The sequence below is a fragment of the Neoarius graeffei genome, chromosome 1, assembly GCF_027579695.1.
Source record: "Neoarius graeffei isolate fNeoGra1 chromosome 1, fNeoGra1.pri, whole genome shotgun sequence".
NCBI classification, from domain to species: domain Eukaryota; kingdom Metazoa; phylum Chordata; class Actinopteri; order Siluriformes; family Ariidae; genus Neoarius; species Neoarius graeffei.
The window spans coordinates 55,444,367-55,467,078 of record NC_083569.1 but is presented as its reverse complement, the minus strand read 5'-3'; the positions used below and the strand labels follow the sequence as shown (position 1 = coordinate 55,467,078).

The following is a 22,712-nucleotide window of genomic DNA, read 5'->3' as shown; positions in this document are numbered from 1 at the left end:
CAGAGGATGAATTTCACTGTGCTTGAAGTGTGCATGTGACGAATAAAGGTTTCTTCATTCTTGGAAGACTTGGTGCCGTCATTAAAAATCATGGAGGCCATACAAAGTACTAGATGTAGTAGTTTTTGTTGTGGGGTGTACTCATTTTTGCACCACCCTAATTTGAGTAAAACTGAAAAATGTGTAATCTAAGTTATATTATTAACCTTACTTTCACATTATAAGTTAAACAGATGAGATATTAAGCTTTGTATTTTCAACATTTTGGAAATTGTGTTCATTGAGATATTGTTTAAAATGTTACTTTTCAAAGGGGGTGCACTCATTTACGCTGAGCACTGAACTTGCATGCACGGTTAGTCAAAATTATATTAGCACTTAAATGGTAGAGACCATTTATTCACAAAACATACATCATATGTGCATGATAATTTACAGGACGGTCTCAACCTGTTCGCCATCATGTTCAACACACAAACCAGCGAGCAACAGAACCATTTAAAGCCCGGACACACATGAGAAAAAGAATCCATTAGCGTTAACATAATTTTGACTAACCCTGTGTACTTGTGTAATATATTATTTACAAATATCACCATAAAGAACTATTCACTTCGCTCCATTTGAAGAACCCTACACTCTAAGAAATTAAAGTTATTAAAGTAAATTGTACTTTTCCTTCTTGTATTCTCATCAAGGGTACATATTTTGCACATTTCAAATGTGCCTTTCACCTGGAAATGTGAATTTCGTGTACCTATGAAAAATAATTTAAGGCAGATGATTGGACCTTAAGGACTACTAACGTAGGCTACCTTGAAAGTATTTCTCTTTAATTAGCTTTTAAGGTAAACCACATGCATCTTCCCTGGTTAAAAACATACAAAAGCTGTACCTTCACAACAACGAAAAGCACCTTTATTTCCGAGTGTACAGAGGGTTTACTTTTTACAAAGTATTTCCAAGTAGAACACGCTTGGAAAGCTAGTAGTCAGCAATATACAATGAATGGCCTGTAAGGACACTCCTCTAAAATGAGAGGAGCCTGTTAGGGTTGCAAAGGGGTAGAAAGTTTCCGGGAATTTTGAAGGGCCTGGGAATATTGGAAATTTTTGGCATTGATTAAGTTTTAAACATTTTAAAACATTTCATCACCCAGAAAAACAAATTAAAACCCATGTTAAGCCTTTCTTTCAATTATGTACTGTTTTGTGCTAATTAAGAATAGGACGTAATGCTAAAGGCCAATTAATAAAAGGCTTTTAGTTTTTCAATATTAGTATTCTATTCAGATTTTTCAGTGAAAAATTATTCTCCTCAATCTCAATTATCTAGTCTGAGGGACACTTAATAGAAATCCAGTCAAAATTGTCAAAGGTCAAATGCTCTTTCCCAAGTTCCCTACCACAAAAGTGCAGGTCTTGTATCCCTTGGTCTACTACACATATTTTGAATAAATTTGTGTTGGGGACCTCTCAAATCTGCATTTGAATAGATTTCTATTAAATGTCCCTTGGACAAGATATCTAGTAATTTTGAACTGAATAGATTATTTTTCTAGAGTGTACCCTTTGGTAAGAATTAATTAGAAATCTAACTCATTGCATAACAAGTAGTGATTTCTAAAAATCTTGCAAAAAAACTCAAATTTTGACCATTTTTATTACAAAATTTTACAAAACTTGAAGACTTGTCTACAGATTTAATCACAAAAGGTATCACATCATAAAATAACAAGGAATATTAAAAAATGTAAAATTTCTAATTACTAATAGTCTTGAAATAAGTTTTGCTGCTTGTAAAATATATTAGTGCCACTTTTTTCTTTGAATCTGGAGCAAGGCTGTTTAATGGCATTGTTTTAATAGCATTGTAGACCCTAATCATTACTTCTAAACCGATAATTTGCAAGCAAATTACTTGACAGGATATGGTTTACAAGCCAGTTGCAAAATGAAAAAGGAATTCAAGTTGTTGAAGTAGAATTAGTAAACAAAAGGTACAGGAAGCAGTCTTCAAAATCATAAGTAGAGTTAAAGTTGCTTTTGAAGAGTTGCTCTCACAAAGTCTAAGGTTATTGTTTAATTCATTATACATGTACCAGGGAAAACTCGTATTGTTTTTGTAAAACATTTGGTGGTCATTAATTTTCTCAGTTGTTTAATTAGTTGCATGCTTGTATGTTCTTTTGAACAGAACAGAGACCCAGAGAAATATCTTAACCTGAATAAAAGGACCTTGGTTTTTTTTGTATCAATTTTTAAGTAAAGTTGGTTTTGAAAATTCCCAAAATTCCCATAAATTCCCATTGACATCTTCCACTCTGAAAATTCCTGGGAATTTTGCAACCCTAGAGCCTGTAGAGATTGTTTGGACACCTTACACGGAAGCCTCCTGGTCCGCTCCTGCTCCAGCCGGATCAGATTCAAGTCAGTGGGCCGAGATGCTGGAGCAAACCCAGGACACACTAGAGGAGATTACATCTCACAGGTGGCTTGGGAACGTCTGGGGACGACCCAGGAGGAGCTGGAATCGATAGCTGGGGACAGTCAAGTCTGGACTGACCTGCTGAGCCTGTCGCCACTGCACCCCAATCACAAACAGCAGAAATGTATTCAGTGACACAGCCCAGAGTGTACTGTTGAGAGCTTGTTTATGTAAGTTTACAGACCAGCATAATTTAAGACGACGAAAAAAAGTGCACAATGTTATTTTATTACAATTGAGAAACTACTTAAAATCATGTTTATTACTACTTTTTTTTAAGCCTAATTCATGCTGACTGATCTCAGACCTGTTTTTGTGTATTAGAATTCATTCATAATGAACATTTCCAAATATTAGTACAAATAAACGACTTTTGATGAACTTTAAGACAAACCAAGTGTTAAACATATTGCTGAACAGGGCTACTTTAAAAAGAGAAAAGCTTCAAGGTTTGAGTTTCTCCAGATTTTAATTCCCAGAGTCCCCTCAACCAGTCTGTTGATAGTGGCACAATAACACAGAAAGGTGAAAAACCGCATTTGTTCCTTGAACTCTGTACTAAGGCTTAAGACGCTAGACAGTGATTAGAGTTCATCCATAGGTGAGAACGTTACAAGATTGGGTAGGGTGAGCTCCTCTCGTAGAGGAGAGGAGAAACTCTCAAATTGTTCCAAATCCAGAGAAAATACCTTCTCCCCACTACAACTACTCAACCCTGGACTTGTCCTTAGTGCTGCTGGCATGATGTCAGACTTTGTCTCCTTGAACCTCCCTGCAAAAGGGGACTCCTCCAGAGGCCTTTGAATCATTTGCCATGTCGTTCCTACTTCAGGAGAACATGACATAACTGGAGGGAGAAGTTCCTGCAAGCCATCATTGCAATTGAAAGAAACATTCTCTGCATCTGGAAAGGTCTCGTGAGCAATGTCGAAGTGGAGGAGGTTGCTGGAGTTTTGGCTTCGAGCCCCCAGCTGGGAGGTGTCCCAGGCAACAGGAGAGTGCAGAGAGGTCCCCTGCTGGGATGGAAGGGGACTACAGGAGAGATGGTCAGTGTTCAGTATTGCAGAATCTCCCAAGTAAAACGTTTCTGGGCTAGGTCTTTTTTCTTTAACCTCAGAAACTGGTGGTGTTCTAACCCAAGAGAGGCCATCATTACATTTCGCATGCTTTTTCTCAGCCTTCCCTTCTTCCACTGCTTTTCTCCATGATGTTCGGACGTCCATAACTGAAATAAATAAAACCTTTATATTAACAAATGATAAAAATCAAACATGAACTAATTGCAAAGTAAAGGCCTCTCAGGTTAATAAAAGCTTCATCTACCCGACCAAATACTAGTATGAGAAGCACAAGTTGCATGAATGTCACTTTGAAATTATTTCAAAGCCATTATTTATTTAAAAAACAAAAACAAACGAACAAAAAAACCCTAATGGAAACTTACTCAAGCTTTCTGGTGTGCGAGGGAGCTGCTTCTTTGTTGTGAAGGGATCTGCTATTGTATTGAGCAACTGCTCTAGCTCCATGCTGCTGCTGCTCCTCCCATCTACTGGGCTCATAGTCACAGCTTCAGCAAACTAAAAGCCAAAAATAATAAACAAAAACACACTGCACATAAGCACAGTCCAATTGCACACGGACCAACACACTTACTTAAAAAAAAAAAAACCCACAAGGACTGTCTGCTCCGTATCTGTCCGTTGCGATTTCCCTCAATTCGCCCCGGTCATCAAAAAGCAAATATTATCTTGGGAAAGCTAGTGATGAGCAGTGCATAGTTCAGAACTGCCCATGTATCAGTTTCCCACCACACAAGTCACAGGATACTGAATAGCTGATATTAGATAGTCTGTACATGCCTGACTCGCTAGATTCTCATATTCCAACTCCAGAATCTGAGCCTTTGGCTTCACAGCAGCAGATGTCTTAGCTTGTGAAAGCAAGGGTCTCCTCTTGCTAGCCTGTAAATAGTGAACAATTCACCATTAAAAAAAAAAAAATCATCATAATATAATCCAACCAGAGAGCGAAAGCTTTAAGACACAGATGGAAACCCGATTCTTTAAAGCCATTTTTAAAAACAGACTTTGCATTATTGTGACCAACTTCAAATGACCAAATCCAAAAACAGACCCCTCAAATACAAGGACTGTCTGCTCCGTATCTGTCCGTTGTGATCTCCCTCAATTCACCCCGGTCATCAGAAAGCAGGTATTATCTCGGGAAAGCTAGTGATGAGCAGCACATAATTTAGAACTGCCCATGTATCAGTTTCCCACCACCTACACATGCTGCTTCTTGACATTCACGTTCAAAACAGCACTTTGATGTCGCCCTTTTAAGACCATGACTACATAGTTGGCATCAGTTATGATTACAAAAAGCCTGAACCACCCACACACAAAATGATAGAACTGGTTAAACTCATGTCCAGATTCACAGCTACACAAAGGCAACAGTTTCAGAGAATATACATATTAAGAGGTCTCAACTCCGAGTTAAACTGCTCATCACACCGACTTAATATTACACCTCCTGCTTTACCACTGCATTTATCATACAGCTATAGTAGCACTGATCTTCCTTCTGACAATCAGTGTGATAGCTGTACAAGTTTCACAGCACGACATGGTTATTATACAGTTGTAGTACAAAAATATTATTCATAAGCCAGTGGACAAACAAGGCAATACTTTGTAGCCATTTCATAACCCACCTGAACAGGGCTGGGTGTAGGAGCAACTGATGCCACCTTAACACAGGTAGGAGTTACAGGTCTTGGTGAAGCAATGCAACTGGAAAAAAGTAGGTCTTCCGTTTTGTCCTCCACTGGAAGAGAGCTGCCAGAGAAGAAAATAAGTCGCTATTTAGAAAACCAGTCACTAAAACACAGCTATTATAAAAAGAAAGATGTTCTTGATCTGTCTGGAAGTTGAAGCCAAGTCGATCAAGGCACCTCAAGAAATCGCCATCTGTTTCATCTTCCTGCTCAGTGAGACAAGGTTCTTCTTTAGGGGTCTGTTCTCCTAGTTCTAAATCCAAAGTAAACAAATAAAAATGATTCATTCTGCATTAACCATACAGGCAACAGCAAACCCCCCCCCAATAAATAAATAAATGATCTCAAAATCTCAACTTAAAGTGCATATTCTGGACCAGTTTCATTTTTTTTTTTTTTTAAATCTGAAAGTATGTCCCTTTACACACTCATCCAGAAGGGTAATTTTGCACAAGGCCATCTGTCTACAGCAGAAAAAATAAAAATAACAAAATGCGTCTGGAAAAATCCCAAGGGAGTCTGGAGCCAGATTCGTGACGCCACCTGCGGAAGCGCCAGCAGGCTGCGCGAGCTTTGCACAGTTTCAGTGCACAGCCTGTGTAGACCAAGCGCTCCCATTTCTCTCTCATTGTCCGGTCTTTTGGGAAACGATGAGTACTAATCCCATCAAGATTGGTGTTGCTACACCCTCCTACGATACATCTGTTAACCATTTTAATAAATTACGTGATAACGTTGAAGAAATTTGCAGAAAACCACCAGGTCGTTTTCTCATAAACAAACCAGCGCTGACGTAGGATTCAGAAGGAGGCGTCCCGCACGCGACGTCACGAAAATCAGTGTTTGCCGGGAAATCCAAACGCCAAGTTTTTTCAGAGGCGGACCAATTCACCTCAAATGGCTTGATTTCAACTGAATTTTTCTGGTATTGCGCAAGGTAAAAAAAACTGCAGAGAATGCAGAAATGTTACAGATATTTGACCAAAGTTTAATATAAAATAGGAGAATTACATTGATCTTGCTCCTGAATTTACCCGTGATATGCACTTTAACTTACCAGGAAGTTTAGCTGGATACTGTGAGAAGATACTAGCCTTGAAGCTAACTTCAGAAGCTGCTTCAAAGGATAGTGGAGGCATTGGAGAAAGGAAGTCCAAAACCTGTGATGATATAAGACGTGTCCAACTTAACACACGGGTATGTTCTTTATTCCTAAACATCCATTTCAAGAGATCGATAATAAATCATTAAAAGATAAGAACTGGGTTTTCTTCTAAGTCTTTAATTATTGTCTTCATTACTTAAAGTAGTTGGTTATAACTAGAAGCCAAGTTACAATAAAAGAACAGAAGTAGCAGTAATCTTGAGAACAGTCTCAACTTCTTAGGCCCGTCAGGAGAGATTCTTGAACGTGAAACGAATTTCACTTTAAACTTACAGGATCATCACTGAGGAAGGAGATTAAGGGAGTATGGCTTAAACATTCAGCCCACTTCTTTTCCCAGTCCGACTCCAGCTTCTTTATGTTACTTTTAATCTGTGGTAGATCTTCCTTGATCAACTTACGCCTAGAAAACAACGATACGTTTAAGCTCAATAACAAAATAATGACTTAAATATTCACCTAAACAAATCAAAACTGACCACTGCAAACATTTTGTGACAAAAGACAACAACGGGCTGAAGTTTAAAAACACTGTATTACAGCTTCTACCAACTGTCTTAATGGCTTTATATTAATTAGAAAAAAAAAACATATCTTCCTCCCTGTATGTGCAGAAACACCAAATTGCTCTTAGTTGAATCCAATAAACAGTTCTGCAGTTATTCAGCAGCTGATTTAGTTTTCCATCTCAACAAAACTTCTATAAAAACACTCACTCTGGTGGCTTTGGTAATAGCAGTGAGACAGAAAAGAAAGCCTATATTTACTATCATGCTCTAAAACCAATACCTCATGTTTTTCAGAGTCTCCTTTGAGCGATTCATGAGCAAAGCCTGTTCCTGGAGAGGTTGGTGGCTGAGCTGTAATGTTGGACTGGTCATCTTGGCTCGCTCCTCGCTCAGGAGTCTTAATCCCACATTCAGAAGCTCAAGCAACCGCAGGATGGCCAGCTCACCTCCCTCGTACAAACTGCCAGAACTAGTCTAAGTACACAGACACGCAAAAAAAAAAATTAAATATTTTTCTATTTATCGTGCATTCTAAAATAACAGCATTCCAGTTATTTTATAATTAATTTTCACATTGTAAATACAGAAATATACACTAATTGGTCATTTTAAAATGAACACCTATACAACTGCTCATTCATGAAAATTATCTTAAATCAGGCAATCACATGGCAGCAGCGCAATGCATAAAATATCAGGCAAATACAGGTCAATGGGGAGAAAATGGGATTTCAATCACGTTCACCATGACACAGTCTTTGGTAGCAGAAAGACTGATTTTTCCCAACACAACAGTCTATAGATTTTAGACAGTATGGTGCAGAGAAAAAAAAAAGATAGAACTCGACGCCAACGGTGTCGATGGGGATGCCTCCGCCCGGCAGACTACACGCCTTAAAAGGAACAGTCCACCGTACTTCCATAATGAAATATGCTCTTATCTGAATTGAGACGAGCTGCTCCGTACCTCTCCGAGCTTTGCGCGACCTCCCAGTCAGTCAGATGCAGTCAGACGCGCTGTCACTCCTGTTAGCAATGTAGCTAGGCTCAGTATGGCCAATGGTATTTTTTGGGGCTGTAGTTAGATGCGACCAAACTCTTCCACGTTTTTCCTGTTTACATAGGTTTATATGACCAGTGATATGAAACAAGTTCAGTTAAAAAAATTGAAACGTAGCGATTTTCTATGCTATGGAAAGTCCGCACTATAATGACAGGCGTACTAACACCTTCTGCGCGCTTCGGCAGCGCATTGATACGGAGCTCAGATATCAATGCGCTGCCGAAGCGCGCAGAAGGTGTTAGTACGCCTGTCATTATAGTGCGCACTTTCCATAGCATAGAAAATCGCTACGTTTCAATTTGTGTAACTGAACTTGTTTCATATCACTGGTCATATAAACCTATGTAAACAGGAAAAACGCGGAAGAGTTTGGTCGCATCTAACTACAGCCCCAAAAAATACCATTGGCCATGCTGAGCCTAGCTACATTGCTAACAGGAGTGACAGCACGTCTGACTGCGTCTGACTGACTGGGAGGTCGCGCAAAGCTCGGAGAGGTACGGAGCAGCTCGTCTCAATTCAGAGAAGAGCATATTTCATTATGGAAGTACGGTGGACTGTTCCTTTAAGTTGTGATTTGGGGATGGACATTTGACCTCACAGTAATCGTGACCTGGTGAAATTACTTGCATCAGCCTTGGAGATATTGTGTTCACAAGGTTTGCGGACAGACATTTGACCTCACAGTGACCTTGACCTTAGACCTTTTGCTCTCAAAATCTAATCAGTTCATGTTTGTCCCAAAGCGTACAAATGGTGAAAGTTTGGTGAAATTCTTTTCATTAGCCTTTGAGATATCGCGTTCACAAGGTTTCGGGACGGACGGACAACCCGAAAATATAATGCCTCCTGCACCTGATGGTGGCGGAGGCATAAAAATCCAGTGAGCAGCAGTTCTAATGGGCAGAAATGCGAATGAGAAGTCAGAGGATAGTCAAACTGGTTCCAGCTGATATGTTAACTCCAGCACTCTCTACTTCTGTAGTGAGCAGAAAAGCATGTCAAAATGCACAACATGACTACAGATGGACCATATCAGTAAAACGCCACTTTACTGTTCTTGACTGACAGGAGTGGAACACAGTCCGAGGCTGCAGTGGGCACACGCTCTCCAAAACCAGGCAGCTGAAGATTGGAACTGAAAATTAAAAAGTGGCCATTGAGTGCATGTTAAAGACAAACTTAAATTGTGCATTTCCTGACTGACCTGTTGTGATAACCTCTCCATTCTCTCCAGCAAAACTGCAGGAATCTTCACACTAATGTCCTTTCCATCCAGCACATACTGATCAACTTTGCCCTCGATCACACTAGCCAACACACTCTGCTCTCCTTCTAGCCTGGACAAAGCTTGGTCAATCTCAGCCCACAAGCTTCGAACCTAAAAATTAAACAGGAAAGTTAGCGAAGATGAGGAGTTGGTGCAAAAATAATTTAGGGGATAACAGAAAAGAAGAAATATAAATTGATAGAAGCATAATTAGAAACGAACACCAGGGCTTGAATGTGCAAAATTGTGCATGCATCTCATTTGCAAAATCTTTCATTTATCTTCACTCTCAAAACAAATGATAAACTTTTACAGTGACTGAGCGAGCGATCAAGTGCAAGTAACTTGAAGTAAATACAACGACCTACAGTGGTGCTTGAAAGTTTGTGAACCCTTTAGAATTTTCTATATTTCTGCATAAATATGACCTAAAACAACATCAGATTTTCACACAAGTCCTAAAAGTAGATAAAGAGAACCCAGTTAAACAAATGAGACAAAAATATTATCCTTGGTCATTTATTTATTGAGGAAAATGATCCAATATTACATATCTGTGAGTGGCAAAAGTATGTGAACCTTTGCTTTCAGTATCTGGTGTGACCTCCTTGTGTAGCAATAACTGCAACTAAACGTTTCCGGTAACTGTTGATCAGTCCTGCACACCGGCTTGGAGGAATTTTAGCCCATTCCTCCGTACAGAACAGCTTCAACTCTGGGATGTTGGTGGGTTTCCTCACATGAACTGCTTACTTCAGGTCCTTCCACAACATTTGGATTGGATTAAGGTCAGGACTTTGACTTGGCCATTCCAAAACATTAACTTTATTCTTCTTTAACCATTCTTTGGTAGAACGACTTGTGTGCTTAGGGTCGTTGTCTTGCTGCATGACCCACCTTCCCTTGAGGTTCAGTTCATGGACAGATGTCCTGACATTTTCCTTTAGAATTTGCTGGTATAATTCAGAATTGATTGTTCCATCAACGATGGCAAGCCGTCCTGGCCCAGATGCAGCAAAACAGGCCCAAACCATGATACTACCACCACCATGTTTCACAGATGGGATAAGGTTCTTATGCTGGAATGCAGCGTTTTCCTTTCTCCAAACATAACGCTTCTCATTTAAACCAAAAACTTCTATTTTGGTCTCATCCGTCCACAAAACACTTTTCCAATAGCCTTCTGGCTTGTCCACGTGATCTTTAGCAAACTGCAGATGAGCAGCAATGTTCTTTTTGAAGAGCAGTGGCTTTCTCCTTGCAACCCTGCCATGCACACCATTGTTGTTCAATGTTCTCCTGATGGTGGACTCATGAACATTAGCCAACGTGAGAGAGGCCTTCAGTTGCTTAGAAGTTACGCTGGGGTCCTTTGTGACCTCGTTGACTATTACACAATCTTTGTTGGTCGACCACTCCTGAGGAGGGTAACAATGGTCTTGAATTTCCTCCATTTGTACACAATCTGTCTGACTGTGGATTGGTGGAGTCCAAACTCTTTAGAGATGGTTTTGTAACCTTTTCCAACCTGATGAGCATCAACAACGCTTTTTCTGAAGTCCTCAGAAATCTCCTTTGTTCGTGCCATGATACACTTCCACAAACATGTGTTGTGAAGATCAAACTAGAGGTCTGCGCGGGACATAATTTTCAGTCCCGCTCCCACCCGCATTGTGCAGTCCCACTCCCGCAAAGAATTATGATTTTCAGTCCCGCTCCCGCCCGCCATATTTTGTCCCGCTCCCGCCCGCAAATCCCACATGATGCAGACGTTCGTGTTATTTCTCACGAAAGTTCTTGTCATTGGCTTGGGGAATTAAACATGCTGAGCTTAGCTGAGCTCTCCACTGACCGATCCTTCATTTATTGTAAGTTTATTGTTTAGACTCTGACATTCTGCTGACACATTCCAAGTTGAGCGCTGCATGCGCTCATGATTGACAGCTCTCGCTTTGATTGACAGCTCTCGCTTTGCGCACTCGCACTCCCGAGTCTGTGGCGTTATGATTCCAACCGCGATTTCATTCTCCTCTCATATGAAGTGCTGCGCAACCACAACCAGCTCCTCAGATTATACACTGTCCATTTCTAGCTTTAAATTGAACAATCTGTGCGATACACAGTCCTTTTTAATACGAGTTAATACTTTTTAATACTTTTTTAAATACTTTAATACTTAGGACTAATACTCTTGACTTTTTAAACGGTAAATGTACCTCTTTTTAAAGCAGCACTTACTTCTGAAGCACTGTGAGCTTCACTAGAGGAGCTCTGCTCTTCTGCCATGATCAGAGATCTCAAACACGGAAGAGCGGAAAGGAATCGGAAACGTACGCGAGATTAGACCACATCCGCAAATTTAGGCATCTTAAAATGTTTTTATTAATGCCAAATAAAATATCCAGCACAAATTATATACGATAGACAAATTAATAATTTATAAATTTTATTTTAAACATGTTTTTAGTTAGCGGGACTGCAGCTCATCACCTCTCCCGCCCGCTCCCGCATTGTGCACTCCCCCTCCCGCCCGCAATGAGCTTTCAAAATTTGTCCCGCGCCGCACTGCTTTGCGTCGGGTCCCGCGGGACTCCCGCGGGAGTGCAGGGCTCTAGATCAGACTTTGATGGATCCCTGTTCTTTAAATAAAACAGGGTGCCCACTCACACCTGATTATCATCCCACTGATTGAAAACACCTGACTCTAATTTCACCTTCAAATTAACTGCTAATCCTAGAGGTTCACATACTTTTGGCACTCACAGATATGTAATATTGGATCATTTTCCTCAATAAATAAATGACCAAGTATAATATTTTGTCTCATTTGTTTAACTGGGTTCTCTTTATCTACTTTTAGGACTTGTGTGAAAATCTGATGTTTTAGGTCATATTTATGCAGAAATATAGAAAATTCTACAGGGTTCACAAACTTTCAAGCACCACCGTATAAAGCTACAATTAAGTATCTTAATATTTTAGTGAATTTTTGATGCATGCAATGTCAAACTCCAACAAACCTTGGGAATCTTTTCCAGAAGGTCTTTTTCCAAGTTGGTCTCGCTCTCATATTTCCTACAAGAAATGTATATAATTAATTTAATGAAAAGCACAATTATAAATTAGTACCAAAATATGTAGAAATAACCCAAGTCATAAAATGATATGGGTGTATTGTCAAAATCAGTTTATTTACTGACTGGTAGGGGTGGCACTAACAGGTGAAATACATAACGAGTCCCGTTCCTTTGGACTAATAGATTTAATGTAGCTATATTACCTCACCAAGCACTTTATTAGGAAAAATACTGGGTAGGACCTAACTTTCCTCTCAAAACAGCCTCAATTCTTCATGGTATGGATTCCACAAGATATTGGAAACATTCTTTTGTGATTCTGTTCTATGTTGACATGATTACACCAGACAGTTCCTGCAGCTTTTTCAGGTGCACGTTCATGCTGCGAATCTTCTGTTTTACCACATCCCAAAGGTGTTCTATTGGGTTCAGATCCGGTGACTGGTAATTAGAAGATAAATTGTGGCCATGAAGGAATGAACATGGTCAGAAACAATACTCAAATAGTCTGTGGCATCAAAGTGATGATTGGCCGGTATGAACAGGCCCAAAGTGTGCCAAGAAAAACATTCCCCACACCATTATACCACCTCCACCAGCCTGGACCGTTGACACAAGGCAAGTTGGGTCCATGGATCCGTGCTGTTGGTGCCAAATTCTGACCCTACCATCTGCATGCCTTAGCAGAAATTGAGATTCATCAGACAAGGCTATGTTTTAGTCTTCAACTGTCCAGTTTTGGTGAGCCTGTACCTACTGCAGCCTCAGCTTTCTGTTTTTGGCTGACAAGTAGAACTCAACATGGTCTTCTGCTGTTGTAGTGCATCTGTCTCAAGGTCTGAGGTGTTGTGCATTCAGAGATACTTTTCTGCTCACCACAATTGTACAGAGTGGTTATCTGCATTACTGCAGCCTTTCTGTCAGCTCCAGCCACTCTGGCGACTAGCCATTGATCTCTCTCATTAACAAGGCATTTCTATCTGCAGAACTACTGCTTACTGGATGCTTCCCCCCCCCCTTATTGCACCCTTCTTAGGTGGTGTTTACATTAGACCGTATCCGTCTCGTTTTCGTCACGGATGCACTGTCCGTTCACATTAAAACGCCGGGAAACGACTCCACAGGCAGAACAACTTGAATCCGCCAGGGCCCACGTATTCAACCCAGTTCGTATCTGATCCGGTGCTGTGTAAACATTGAGGAACGAGGAAACGCTGTGCTGAGCTCTAGCTGACGTCGTCATTGGACAACGTCACTATGACATCCACCTTCCTGATTCGCTGGCGTTGGGATCACACACACAGCGGCTCAGTCCCGAATCACTGCTCGTGCGCTTCACTCGCGCGCTCTGTGAGCTGCGTAGGGCCGGAGTGCGCACCCTCCAGAGGGCACTCACTGTTCAGGGCGGAGTGATTTGGAGCGCAGGAGGAAGCGCTGAGCCGCACTGAGGTTTATTTACACATTTCAACTTATGTACCTCCTTCAGGCGCTTAAACTCAGTGAGAACATGAACATCACAGCCAGGTGTGTTTATCTGCTGGAGAAGTTGTTCGCTTGCCATCCTTCCACTTGCAAGTGGTGAGTGACTTGCGCATGCCCGATATGCACTGTGATCATGTGACGTGCCGTCTAATTAGTCATGTGATTAGCGTATCCGTGTATTGGCGTTGCTGTGTGCACGCGAATCGTGTATTGGCGTTGCTGTGTGCACGCGAATCGTTTTAAAAACGTTAAACTGATGATCCGCTGATACGGTCTAATGTAAACACCACCTTAGTGTGCAACTCTACAGACTTGTAAGAGGTGTACAGATGCTCCTAAAGTGCTCAGTGAGTATGCGATAACCAGGAACGAAAGTGGCTGCATGTAATTCCATTAAATATGAGCTTTAGGTCAGCTAAAACTTACTTCAACAAGTCATCATATTTGACATCTTCTGCCTTAAGGTCCTTCAAAGACTTCTCCAAATGTCTTTAAAAAAATAAATTAAAAAAAAAAAAAGTCAAGAGACATGTTCCAACTCAAAGAAACACTCCAACAAATGAGAATCTTACTGTGCAGAATCACGCATTTGTCTCTTCAATACTTTAACTAACCTAGCTCTCTTCTGATAGTCCCGAATGAGAGCGTCTTGCTCCACAGACACTCTTTGAAAGCGTCTCTTCACCATCTGAAAGCGCTTCATCTCCAACTCTTGAGAAGTCGCAGGAACAGCTGCAGCCTCTGGAACCCAGGTGCCATCTAAATTTCCACATTCGACAGAACAAAATATTACCTTATGCAGTGGTATAGTGCATACAACTACTGTTTAAAACAACGGTGAGTGAAAAATGTCAATACTCTACCTGTGGTAAAAGTCTTCATCATTTTTAGCATGACATATTTAGCCAAGTGAAGCATAAGATTGACAAATCTTGGTCCAGAAGAGGAGTGTAAATGTGACGCAACCACCTTAGGAAAATTGCTCCCTTTCTCATTCTAGGTACAGAGATACAGTAATATATTACAACTTGGCTAGAATTAGTTAAAACTACATGGGACATTACAGATTCTTTTGTCTTTACAACATACCACTATTTCCTGGAGCCATCCAAAGGTCACCTTACGAAATTCAGTATCTGCCTTGTGATCCAAAACTGGCCAGCAATGTCTAAAAGACAAAGTAAATAATTGTGAATTGACAATCCAGAAATAGGAGATTGTAGCTTTTTATTTTATTGTGTCTCATCTTTAACTGTATCCTACCTAAAGGCATCCTGAACACGTGAAGGGTTCAGCTTCTTAAACAAGAAATGGATGACGAGGTAGGAAGCCTCCTTGTTTGGTTTATCAAACATGTTCCTGTCCAATGCAACCAGATTACAGTGAGTACAAACACGCGCCATCTAAATTTCCACATTCAACAGAACAAAATTACCTTATGCAGTGGTATAGTGCATACAACTAGTGCATAAAAATCAGACAATATACATCACACACCACCCCAAATTCAAACAAACACCACACAGCCCCCCTGCTCAAACCTGACCCTCACAATACTCCAGGCGAGAAACCAGCTGAGGAAGATGAAGGCGAGGAAGGCTGCGGGTCCAGATGGCATCATCTCCAGGTTCCTGCGCAGACGAGCCATGCAGGATAGCTGGACATCTGTTCAACCTGAGCTTGAAGCTGGGGAGAGTACCACGGCTATGGAAGACATCTTGTGTGGTACCTGTGCCCAAGACCCCACACCCCAAGGACCTCAACAGCTACAGGCCGGTGGCGCTAACATCACACCTGATGAAGACCCAAGGACCAGCCGCTCCGGGTCCATCTGCGCCCTGTGGTGAGCCCGTCCATAGACCCGCTGCAGTTAGCCTACCAGCCAGGCATCGGCGTGGATGATGCCATCATCTTCCTCCTTCACCGAGCTCTGTCTCAACTGGAGAAGCCTGGAAGTTCTGCGAGAATAACATTTTTTTTTTAAATTTCTCCAGTGCTTTCAACACCATCCAGCCCACACTTTTGGGGGACAAGCTGGAGCACGCAGGAGTAGACCACCAGCTCACATCGTAGATTGTGGACTACCTCACTGACCGTCCACAGTATGTGAGGACATGGGACTGTGTGTCGGACATGGCTGTCTGCAGCACGGGGGACCCTGCAGGGAACCGTTCTGGCCCCGTTCACCCTCTACACTGCAGACTTCTTCTATAATTCACCCACCTGTCACCTGCAGAAGTTCTCTGACGACTCCGCCATCATTGGCCTCGTCACAGATGGGGACGACAGGCAGTACAGAGGACCGCTGCAGGACTTTGTGGACTGGTGCCAGCAAAACCACCTCTAGGTGGGGTTTACATTAGACCGTATCAGCGGATCATCAGATTAACGTTTTTAAAATGATTAGCGTGCACACAGCAACGCCAATACACGATTCGCGTGCACACAGCAACGCCAATACACGGATACGCTCGGCTCCGCAGGCATCCTGCGCTCCAAATCACTCCGCCCTGAACAGCGAGTGCCCTCTGGAGGGTGCGCACTCCGGCCCTGCGCAGCTCACAGAGCGCGCGAGTGAAGTGAACAAGCTGTGATTCGGGACTGAGCCGCTGTGTGTGTGATCCCAGCGCATATCACTTACCACTTGCAAGTGGAAGGATGGCAAGCCTAAAGACAATCATAACTACACAATGGGCAGTATTTGCATCAGTATTTTCATACTTTTATACTCTTTAATGAAAGGTGATACAAGGCGGAAGTCCGCGCCGTTTTTCAGCAGTCGCGTCACATGACCAACGCCAGCGAATCAGGAAGGTGGATGTCACAGTGACGTTGTCCAATGACGACGCCAGCTAGAGCTCAGCACAGCGTATCCGCGTATCTCAATGTTTACACAGCACCGGACCAGACACGATCTGGATTGAATACGTGGACCCTGGCGGATTCCCGTTTCCCGGCGTTTTAATGTAAACGGACAGTGCATCCGCGAAGAAAACGAGACAGATACGGTCTAATGTAAACTTGGCCCTAGATCAACGCAGGGAAAACTAAGGAGCTGGTGGTGGATTTTCGCAGGCGCTCTCACTCACTCCCCCCCCAAACACCAGTGAGCATCCAGGGGAAGGACATTGAGCTGGTGACATCTTATAAGTACCTTGGTGTTCACCTGAACAACAAACTGATAACACCACAGCACTGTACAGGAAAGGTCAGAGCAGGCTGTATCTGCTGCAGAGACTCCGGACTTTTGGAGTGCAAGGGGCACTCCTGAAGACCTTTTTTGACTTGTGTGGCTTGATATGTCCTCTTCTGCTGCCGCAAGCAGGAAATTTCCCCATTGTGGGAAAATAAAGGTCTTATCTTGAAGCTCCAGAGTCCCCAGTTTGATCCTGAGCTCAGGTCAAAGTCTGTGTGGAGTTTGTGAGTATACTCCCTGTACGCTGCTCCACCTAGGTTCTCTGGTTTCTTCCCACAACCCAAAAAACATAACAGTAGGTGGATGTGTTATACGAAAGTGGCCTTAATTGTGAATAAGTGCAAGAATGTGTGAGCATTGTGCCCCGTGATGAACTGGCGTCTCATTTAGGGCATTTTCCCTTGAGCTCAGGTCCTGGGACCGGCTGCGGAGCCACTGTGACCCTGATCAGGATTGTGCACTTCCTGAAGAAGAATGTGTTGGAAAGTGGTCGGAAAAAAACATGGAGAACTGGGGCTTGGCTGATAACATTGGAACGCTGATTTATCAGCCAATATGAGCCAATGCTGATAAATTGGTATCAGCATTTATAAAAGCCAATAAATGACAATTTAAAAAAAAAAAAAAAAAAAGAGATAGACCCTTTAACCATTAAATGTAATTCACGGAGTTTGTCCAACAGAGGAAGATCAGAAGGTGCTCAGCTATTTAAAGAAAGTCAGTTTCAGTTGTGCACATAAATTAATGGCGCATGTACAAACCGCAGTTTTTAGCTTTAACTGTAATTAGTTGCATACAGTTTTAAAGTATCCTGAAGTACTTCATAGTTAAATTAACATTGCATATGTGCTATATTTGAGTGAAGATAGATTTTTTTTCCTAATTAAATAGGCTATACCTTAAACCAGACCTGGGCATTTTACGGCCCGCGGGCCGCATCCGGCCCTTTGGTTCATTCTGACCGGCCCGCATAAGGTTAATTAGAAATTACAAAATAAACGTATTTTCTAATTTTACCTCATGCATGGACTGAATGTGCATTGCTTTTATTTTGAAGTTGTGTTCAACAAAAATGCAATGCGCGTGACATGAAATCCCACGAAACCTAATCCCGCGATAACTACTTCCGTAATTTGTCCAGACCAACCACAAACTTGTACGTCATCCTTCAAACGGTCCAGCCAATCACATAGTGTGACGTCACCAGCAGGCGCCGGAGCCCGAGCCGATCTGTAGATCTGATTCCTAAACCGAATCGACGTTGTTGCGAGCAGGTCACAAGACGACTTTAGCCCCCAAAATGTCCGCAAAAAGAAGAAAGGTAGATGCCGAATGCAGGGCTTTCAACAAAACATGGACTGCTAAGCATTTATTTACTGAAGTCAGAGATGAAGCCATGTGTTTAGTTTGCAGAGAGCGGATCGCAGTGTTCAAAGACTGCAATTTGAGTCGGCATTACCAAATGAAAAACACCAAACGAGGTGATTAAACTACAAATGTGGGCATCATTATTATAATATGATGTATCTTGCTTGATATTTGGAGTAGAAAGACAATATTGGTGATGTCTTTATTGTGTTTTGGGGTGAATGTGACTGGAAAAAAAAAAAAAAAAAGTACAAACGTTCACATTTTGTTAACCATTGTTTTGGGAAATTTGATTGAATAAATGACATTTTTTGTAAGGCAACCTCGTTTTTTCCATACTCTTACCAGTCTTAGCAGCTTGTAAAAACAATGTTATTTACTGCTTTATATAAAGAAATATAATTAATACTATGCAGAATTTAGTTCAGCCTTTTGGTCCGGCCCTCCACTAAATTTTCTGTTTCTCATGTGGCCCCATGGAAAAAATAATTGCCCACCCCTGCCTTAAACACAACTAAAAATGTGCATGTTTCCAGATGAATAGTTGTGTGTAGAGGCCTAATGAAAGTAACTCTGCTGTGTACATGTTCAAAATGGTCCCCATGTATGTTTCAGCCTGCTATTCTTGTGCTATTCATAATATTTTAATAGACTTCTATTTGAATGAAGACATAACTGTATTGTTTTTTCCAAGGGGTGGGTATCAGTTGTCAGAGACCACAGATTTTATTATTATTATTATTATTATTATTATAGCCAAAAAAAACCTTACCGGTTGGGCCAATGCAGTCAATAATAAGATTTAGTGTCTACAAAAATAAACAACAACTAGGATAAAGAGGAAGGGGAGAAAACAAACAAAAACAACTGGAATGAGTAAAACAGCCAGCTCTGCATGCTACATCAAATGCCTTTGTATTATTAGACTTGTAAATACTTTTTCAGCTCTGTATTCCACATCTTTGGGAATGACAGAGCACAGCTTAGAAAACAATGTTTGGGGTGGAAAAGTTACCGACCAAGTAAAACTTGACAAGCAAAGAATTTAAATACATAGCATACATAATACAGATGAGCAGTGTGTAATAAACATGACTTGTGAACATGTTCTTGGTCACAGGAACTTGGAAACATGCAAATGGAACTACATGGGCAAAATTACATGGAACATACCATGAACTTAATTAGGGCAGCACGGTGGTGTAGTGGTTAGCACTGCTGCCTCACAGCAAGGAGGTCCTGGGTTCGAGCCCAGCGGCAGATGGGAGCCTTTCTGTGTGGAGTTTGCGTGTTCTCCCCGTGTCTGTGTGGGTTTCCTCCGGGTGCTCCGGTTTCCCCCACAGTCCAAAAACATGCAGGTTAGATTAACATGGGGTGGCCTTGGGCTGAAGCGCCCTTGAGGAAGGTATCCGACCCCTGACTGTTCCCCGGGCGCTGTAGTATGGCTGCCCACTGCTCTGGGTATGTGCGTGTGTTCATAATCAATTCTACTGGACTGTCAAAGACTTATCATCATGGATAAATACTAACTGAAGCATACAGGTTGCTTTTTCTTCTAAATTTTGGTACAACAGAAATGTTGTAATGAAAACAAGTTTCAGTTTTCACCCATATTAGAGCTCCAATATTTCAGTATGTAAAGGTTGCATATAGGTTATCCTTCAGGTATAGTTTGCCATCAACCAAATGAAGCATTTTGTTGAGTTTTAAGCTGTGTGTCATAAATTCAGGGCATTTTGTTAGCATTTGAAAATGCTTTCATAGGCCACGAATGCTGTGCGTGTATGCGAACACCACATTTTCAAAAAATCATTTTGCAAAAATAAAGCAGAACACCATCACAAATTTTGGATATGTTAAAAACAGGCATCTAATCTTTCTAAAACAGGCAATTTTATGTTGGTGGATGCGGTCATTTTTTGCTATAACATACCAAAAATATCAAATTAATTTTTTCCATTTTTAAACTTGAATATATCTTCCAAACCGCTCATCACAGAAGGGCAGTTTTAAGGCCAATTTATGCTGACAACCCAGTCCTCGCAGATAGCGTCGCAGACAGTGTCTGCGTAGCCCCCCCACCTTCGCAGACGCTCTGCGCGCACCTCCCAAAAATTGTGACCACCGCAGAAGCCTCGCAGACAAGAGGGCTCTGATTGGTCCACTCTACATCCGCTGTACACGCACTTCCGCTTCCCTACTTTCCCGGTTTGGTTTGTTTTCACGACCGGCATTTTTAAAAACACGAGCGAAGATGGAGCAGCACGAAGAGCGGTTGATCGAGGAAGTACGTACATCTACACGACTCCAGTTCTAGTCATTATAAGTAACCGGAGGATAAACACTCCACTAACCACACCCACCAACTACTCCTAGCGACTTCGCGCCCCCTTGCGTTGTGGCGGTGAATAACATCGCGCACGCCTATTACTCCCCGCTCAACGATAAATTACAACTGTCTGCGAAAAGCCATCTGCGAAAGCCTTGTCGCAAGAGCATGCAGAGGCCCTTAGAATACACAGTATACATGGGAAGGTGTGTGTGCAATATCAAGCCTCTGTCTTTGAAGTTGCAATTTCCACAGTCCTTCAAATATGCTGCCACAGAGTGTAGTGTAGAATTTCCGAGCAAATTCAAGCCCCCGGGCGGCACGGTGGTGTAGTGGTTAGCACTGTCGCCTCACAGCAAGAAGGTCCGGGTTCGAGCCCCGTGGCCGGCGAGGGCCTTTCTGTGTGGAGTTTGCATGTTCTCCCCGTGTCCGCGTGGGTTTCCTCCGGGTGCTCCGGTTTCCCCCACAGTCCAAAGACATGCAGGTTAGGTTAACTGGTGACTCTAAATTGAGCGTAGGTGTGAATGTGAGTGTGAATGGTTGTCTGTGTCTATGTGTCAGCCCTGTGATGACCTGGCGACTTGTCCAGGGTGTACCCCGCCTTTCGCCCGTAGTCAGCTGGGATAGGCTCCAGCTTGCCTGCGACCCTGTAGAACAGGATAAAGCGGCTAGAGATAATGAGACGGGAGATGAGATTTTACACATGTAAAAGTCCATATTCTACAAGTACTGGTGCCAGATTTTGACCCTTGAAAACGTGAAGGCTTAAATACTTTTCTAGATACAGCAATCTCAAAGTGGTTCCCCAAAAAACTCTGCTCAAAACGGGTCAGAGGTAAGTTGCAAAAATATTTTTTATGACAAAATTATAAGGAGTTGGGAGCTCAAATTTGGGACTTTTCCTATTGGGAAGTGTGAGAACCTCCTGGAATTTTTCAGCCAAATCTGAGATGGTCGAGTGGGAGCATTCGGAGATTTGACATGGAATGACCCAAAGGCTTCTTCTTCTTAAAATTTGCATCTTGTTGCCACAATGTCTTGATTAAAACACTTAACTGCACATTTTGTAACTGTTCTCCCCACTGCGTGGTAGCATGTATTTGTACTGATCAGCTTAAGGTATTATTATTATTAAAAAGTTAAATCACTATAACCAACTCTTATCTTGTTTACGGTTTCACTTTCCTCAGCCTGACCTTTTGTCCACCAAGATGCAAACATATAAAAAGAAGGGAAGAAAAGCTGTCCAATTTAAAAGTTCTCTGCTAAAGAACACAAATCAAGACTGCAGAATGGAAAGAAACCGGAGGATCTCATGAATGTGATGGACTTACACCCCCAGGTTGAGATGCTTGAGGTTTGTTTTTCCTTTCGTGCTAGCAGCCACATCGAGATGGAACTCCAGACACTGAAGATACCACCATAAATATTTACCACCGGCTTCCTGAACATTACACATCATTTTTAAGGCGTAAATCCTCTGGGCAGTGAAACAGCTGGCTACAGGAGAGGAACACAGTTGAGCTGAACGCAGTCAGGTCGCCGAGTGAACTCTCGACTCACAGTTAGCTAACCGCGGGGTCCGCCGCCCCACACTGCATACTGACACAAAGGACAAAAGGAGAAAACAACGAGAAAACAACGAGATAAAACAACCGAACGACGTTAATACTTTAATTAAACGAATCCGCGAAGTAAAACTCAGTTTATGACAGCAGCTATGTTAGCTAAAGACTTTGTTTCGTCAACCACTTTCTATAAACCGCCAAATTGTTTGACAATTGCATGACACCGGAAGTTATTACGAACAACACCCGGAAATACATACAGTGAATCCTGTGACTCGAAGACTCATATTATCATATTATATATATATATATATATATATATATATATATATATATATATATATATATATATAAAACCACCACATTAAGAATTAAGAATTAAGATTATAATTGCTCCTATGACATTTTTACTTTCAAAT

At 41.8% G+C, this 22,712-nt stretch overlaps 1 protein-coding gene and 2 non-coding genes across 4 annotated transcripts; all 3 read right to left on the bottom strand.

Annotated features, from left to right (window-relative positions):
• Positions 1 to 1,777: 1,777 nt before the first annotated feature.
• On the bottom strand, positions 1,778 to 22,504 carry haus6 (HAUS augmin-like complex, subunit 6). 2 transcript variants are annotated; one of them, XM_060934914.1, is made up of 16 exons: positions 22,060 to 22,504; positions 15,096 to 15,191; positions 14,922 to 15,000; positions 14,696 to 14,828; positions 14,447 to 14,591; positions 14,259 to 14,321; positions 12,294 to 12,348; positions 9,211 to 9,384; positions 7,221 to 7,414; positions 6,705 to 6,834; positions 6,324 to 6,426; positions 5,444 to 5,519; positions 5,204 to 5,327; positions 4,347 to 4,448; positions 3,932 to 4,064; positions 1,778 to 3,712 (listed from the first exon to the last, which is right to left on the bottom strand). In XM_060934914.1, exons 1-16 carry the CDS (start codon positions 22,185 to 22,187, stop codon positions 3,072 to 3,074), a joined length of 2,376 nt encoding a protein of 791 aa, XP_060790897.1. In that variant the 5' UTR covers positions 22,188 to 22,504; the 3' UTR covers positions 1,778 to 3,071. The 2 variants fall into 2 exon arrangements, with proteins under 2 accessions (XP_060790897.1, XP_060790904.1); XM_060934921.1 differs by lacking the exon at positions 4,347 to 4,448.
• On the bottom strand, positions 4,164 to 4,294 carry LOC132896739 (small Cajal body-specific RNA 8). The gene has a single exon (XR_009656152.1). It is a non-coding gene; the product is annotated as a small Cajal body-specific RNA 8 (non-coding RNA).
• LOC132896744 (small Cajal body-specific RNA 8) lies at positions 4,635 to 4,765 on the bottom strand. Its single transcript, XR_009656156.1, has one exon. It is a non-coding gene; the product is annotated as a small Cajal body-specific RNA 8 (non-coding RNA).
• Positions 22,505 to 22,712: the final 208 nt, after the last annotated feature.

What these genes read in the sequence shown, in the direction of transcription:
- haus6 (XM_060934914.1), bottom strand. Translation starts at nt 22,187, where the DNA reads ATGATGTGTAATGTTCAGGAAGCCGGTGGTAAATATTTATGGTGGTAT. An exon ending in GATGGCTCCAGGAAATAGTG is followed by an intron (nt 14,829 to 14,921) that starts GTATGTTGTAAA and finishes CTCTGTACCTAG; the next exon opens with AATGAGAAAGGGAGCAATTT. An exon ending in GACTATCAGAAGAGAGCTAG is followed by an intron (nt 14,322 to 14,446) that starts GTTAGTTAAAGT and finishes ATTTTTTTAAAG; the next exon opens with ACATTTGGAGAAGTCTTTGA.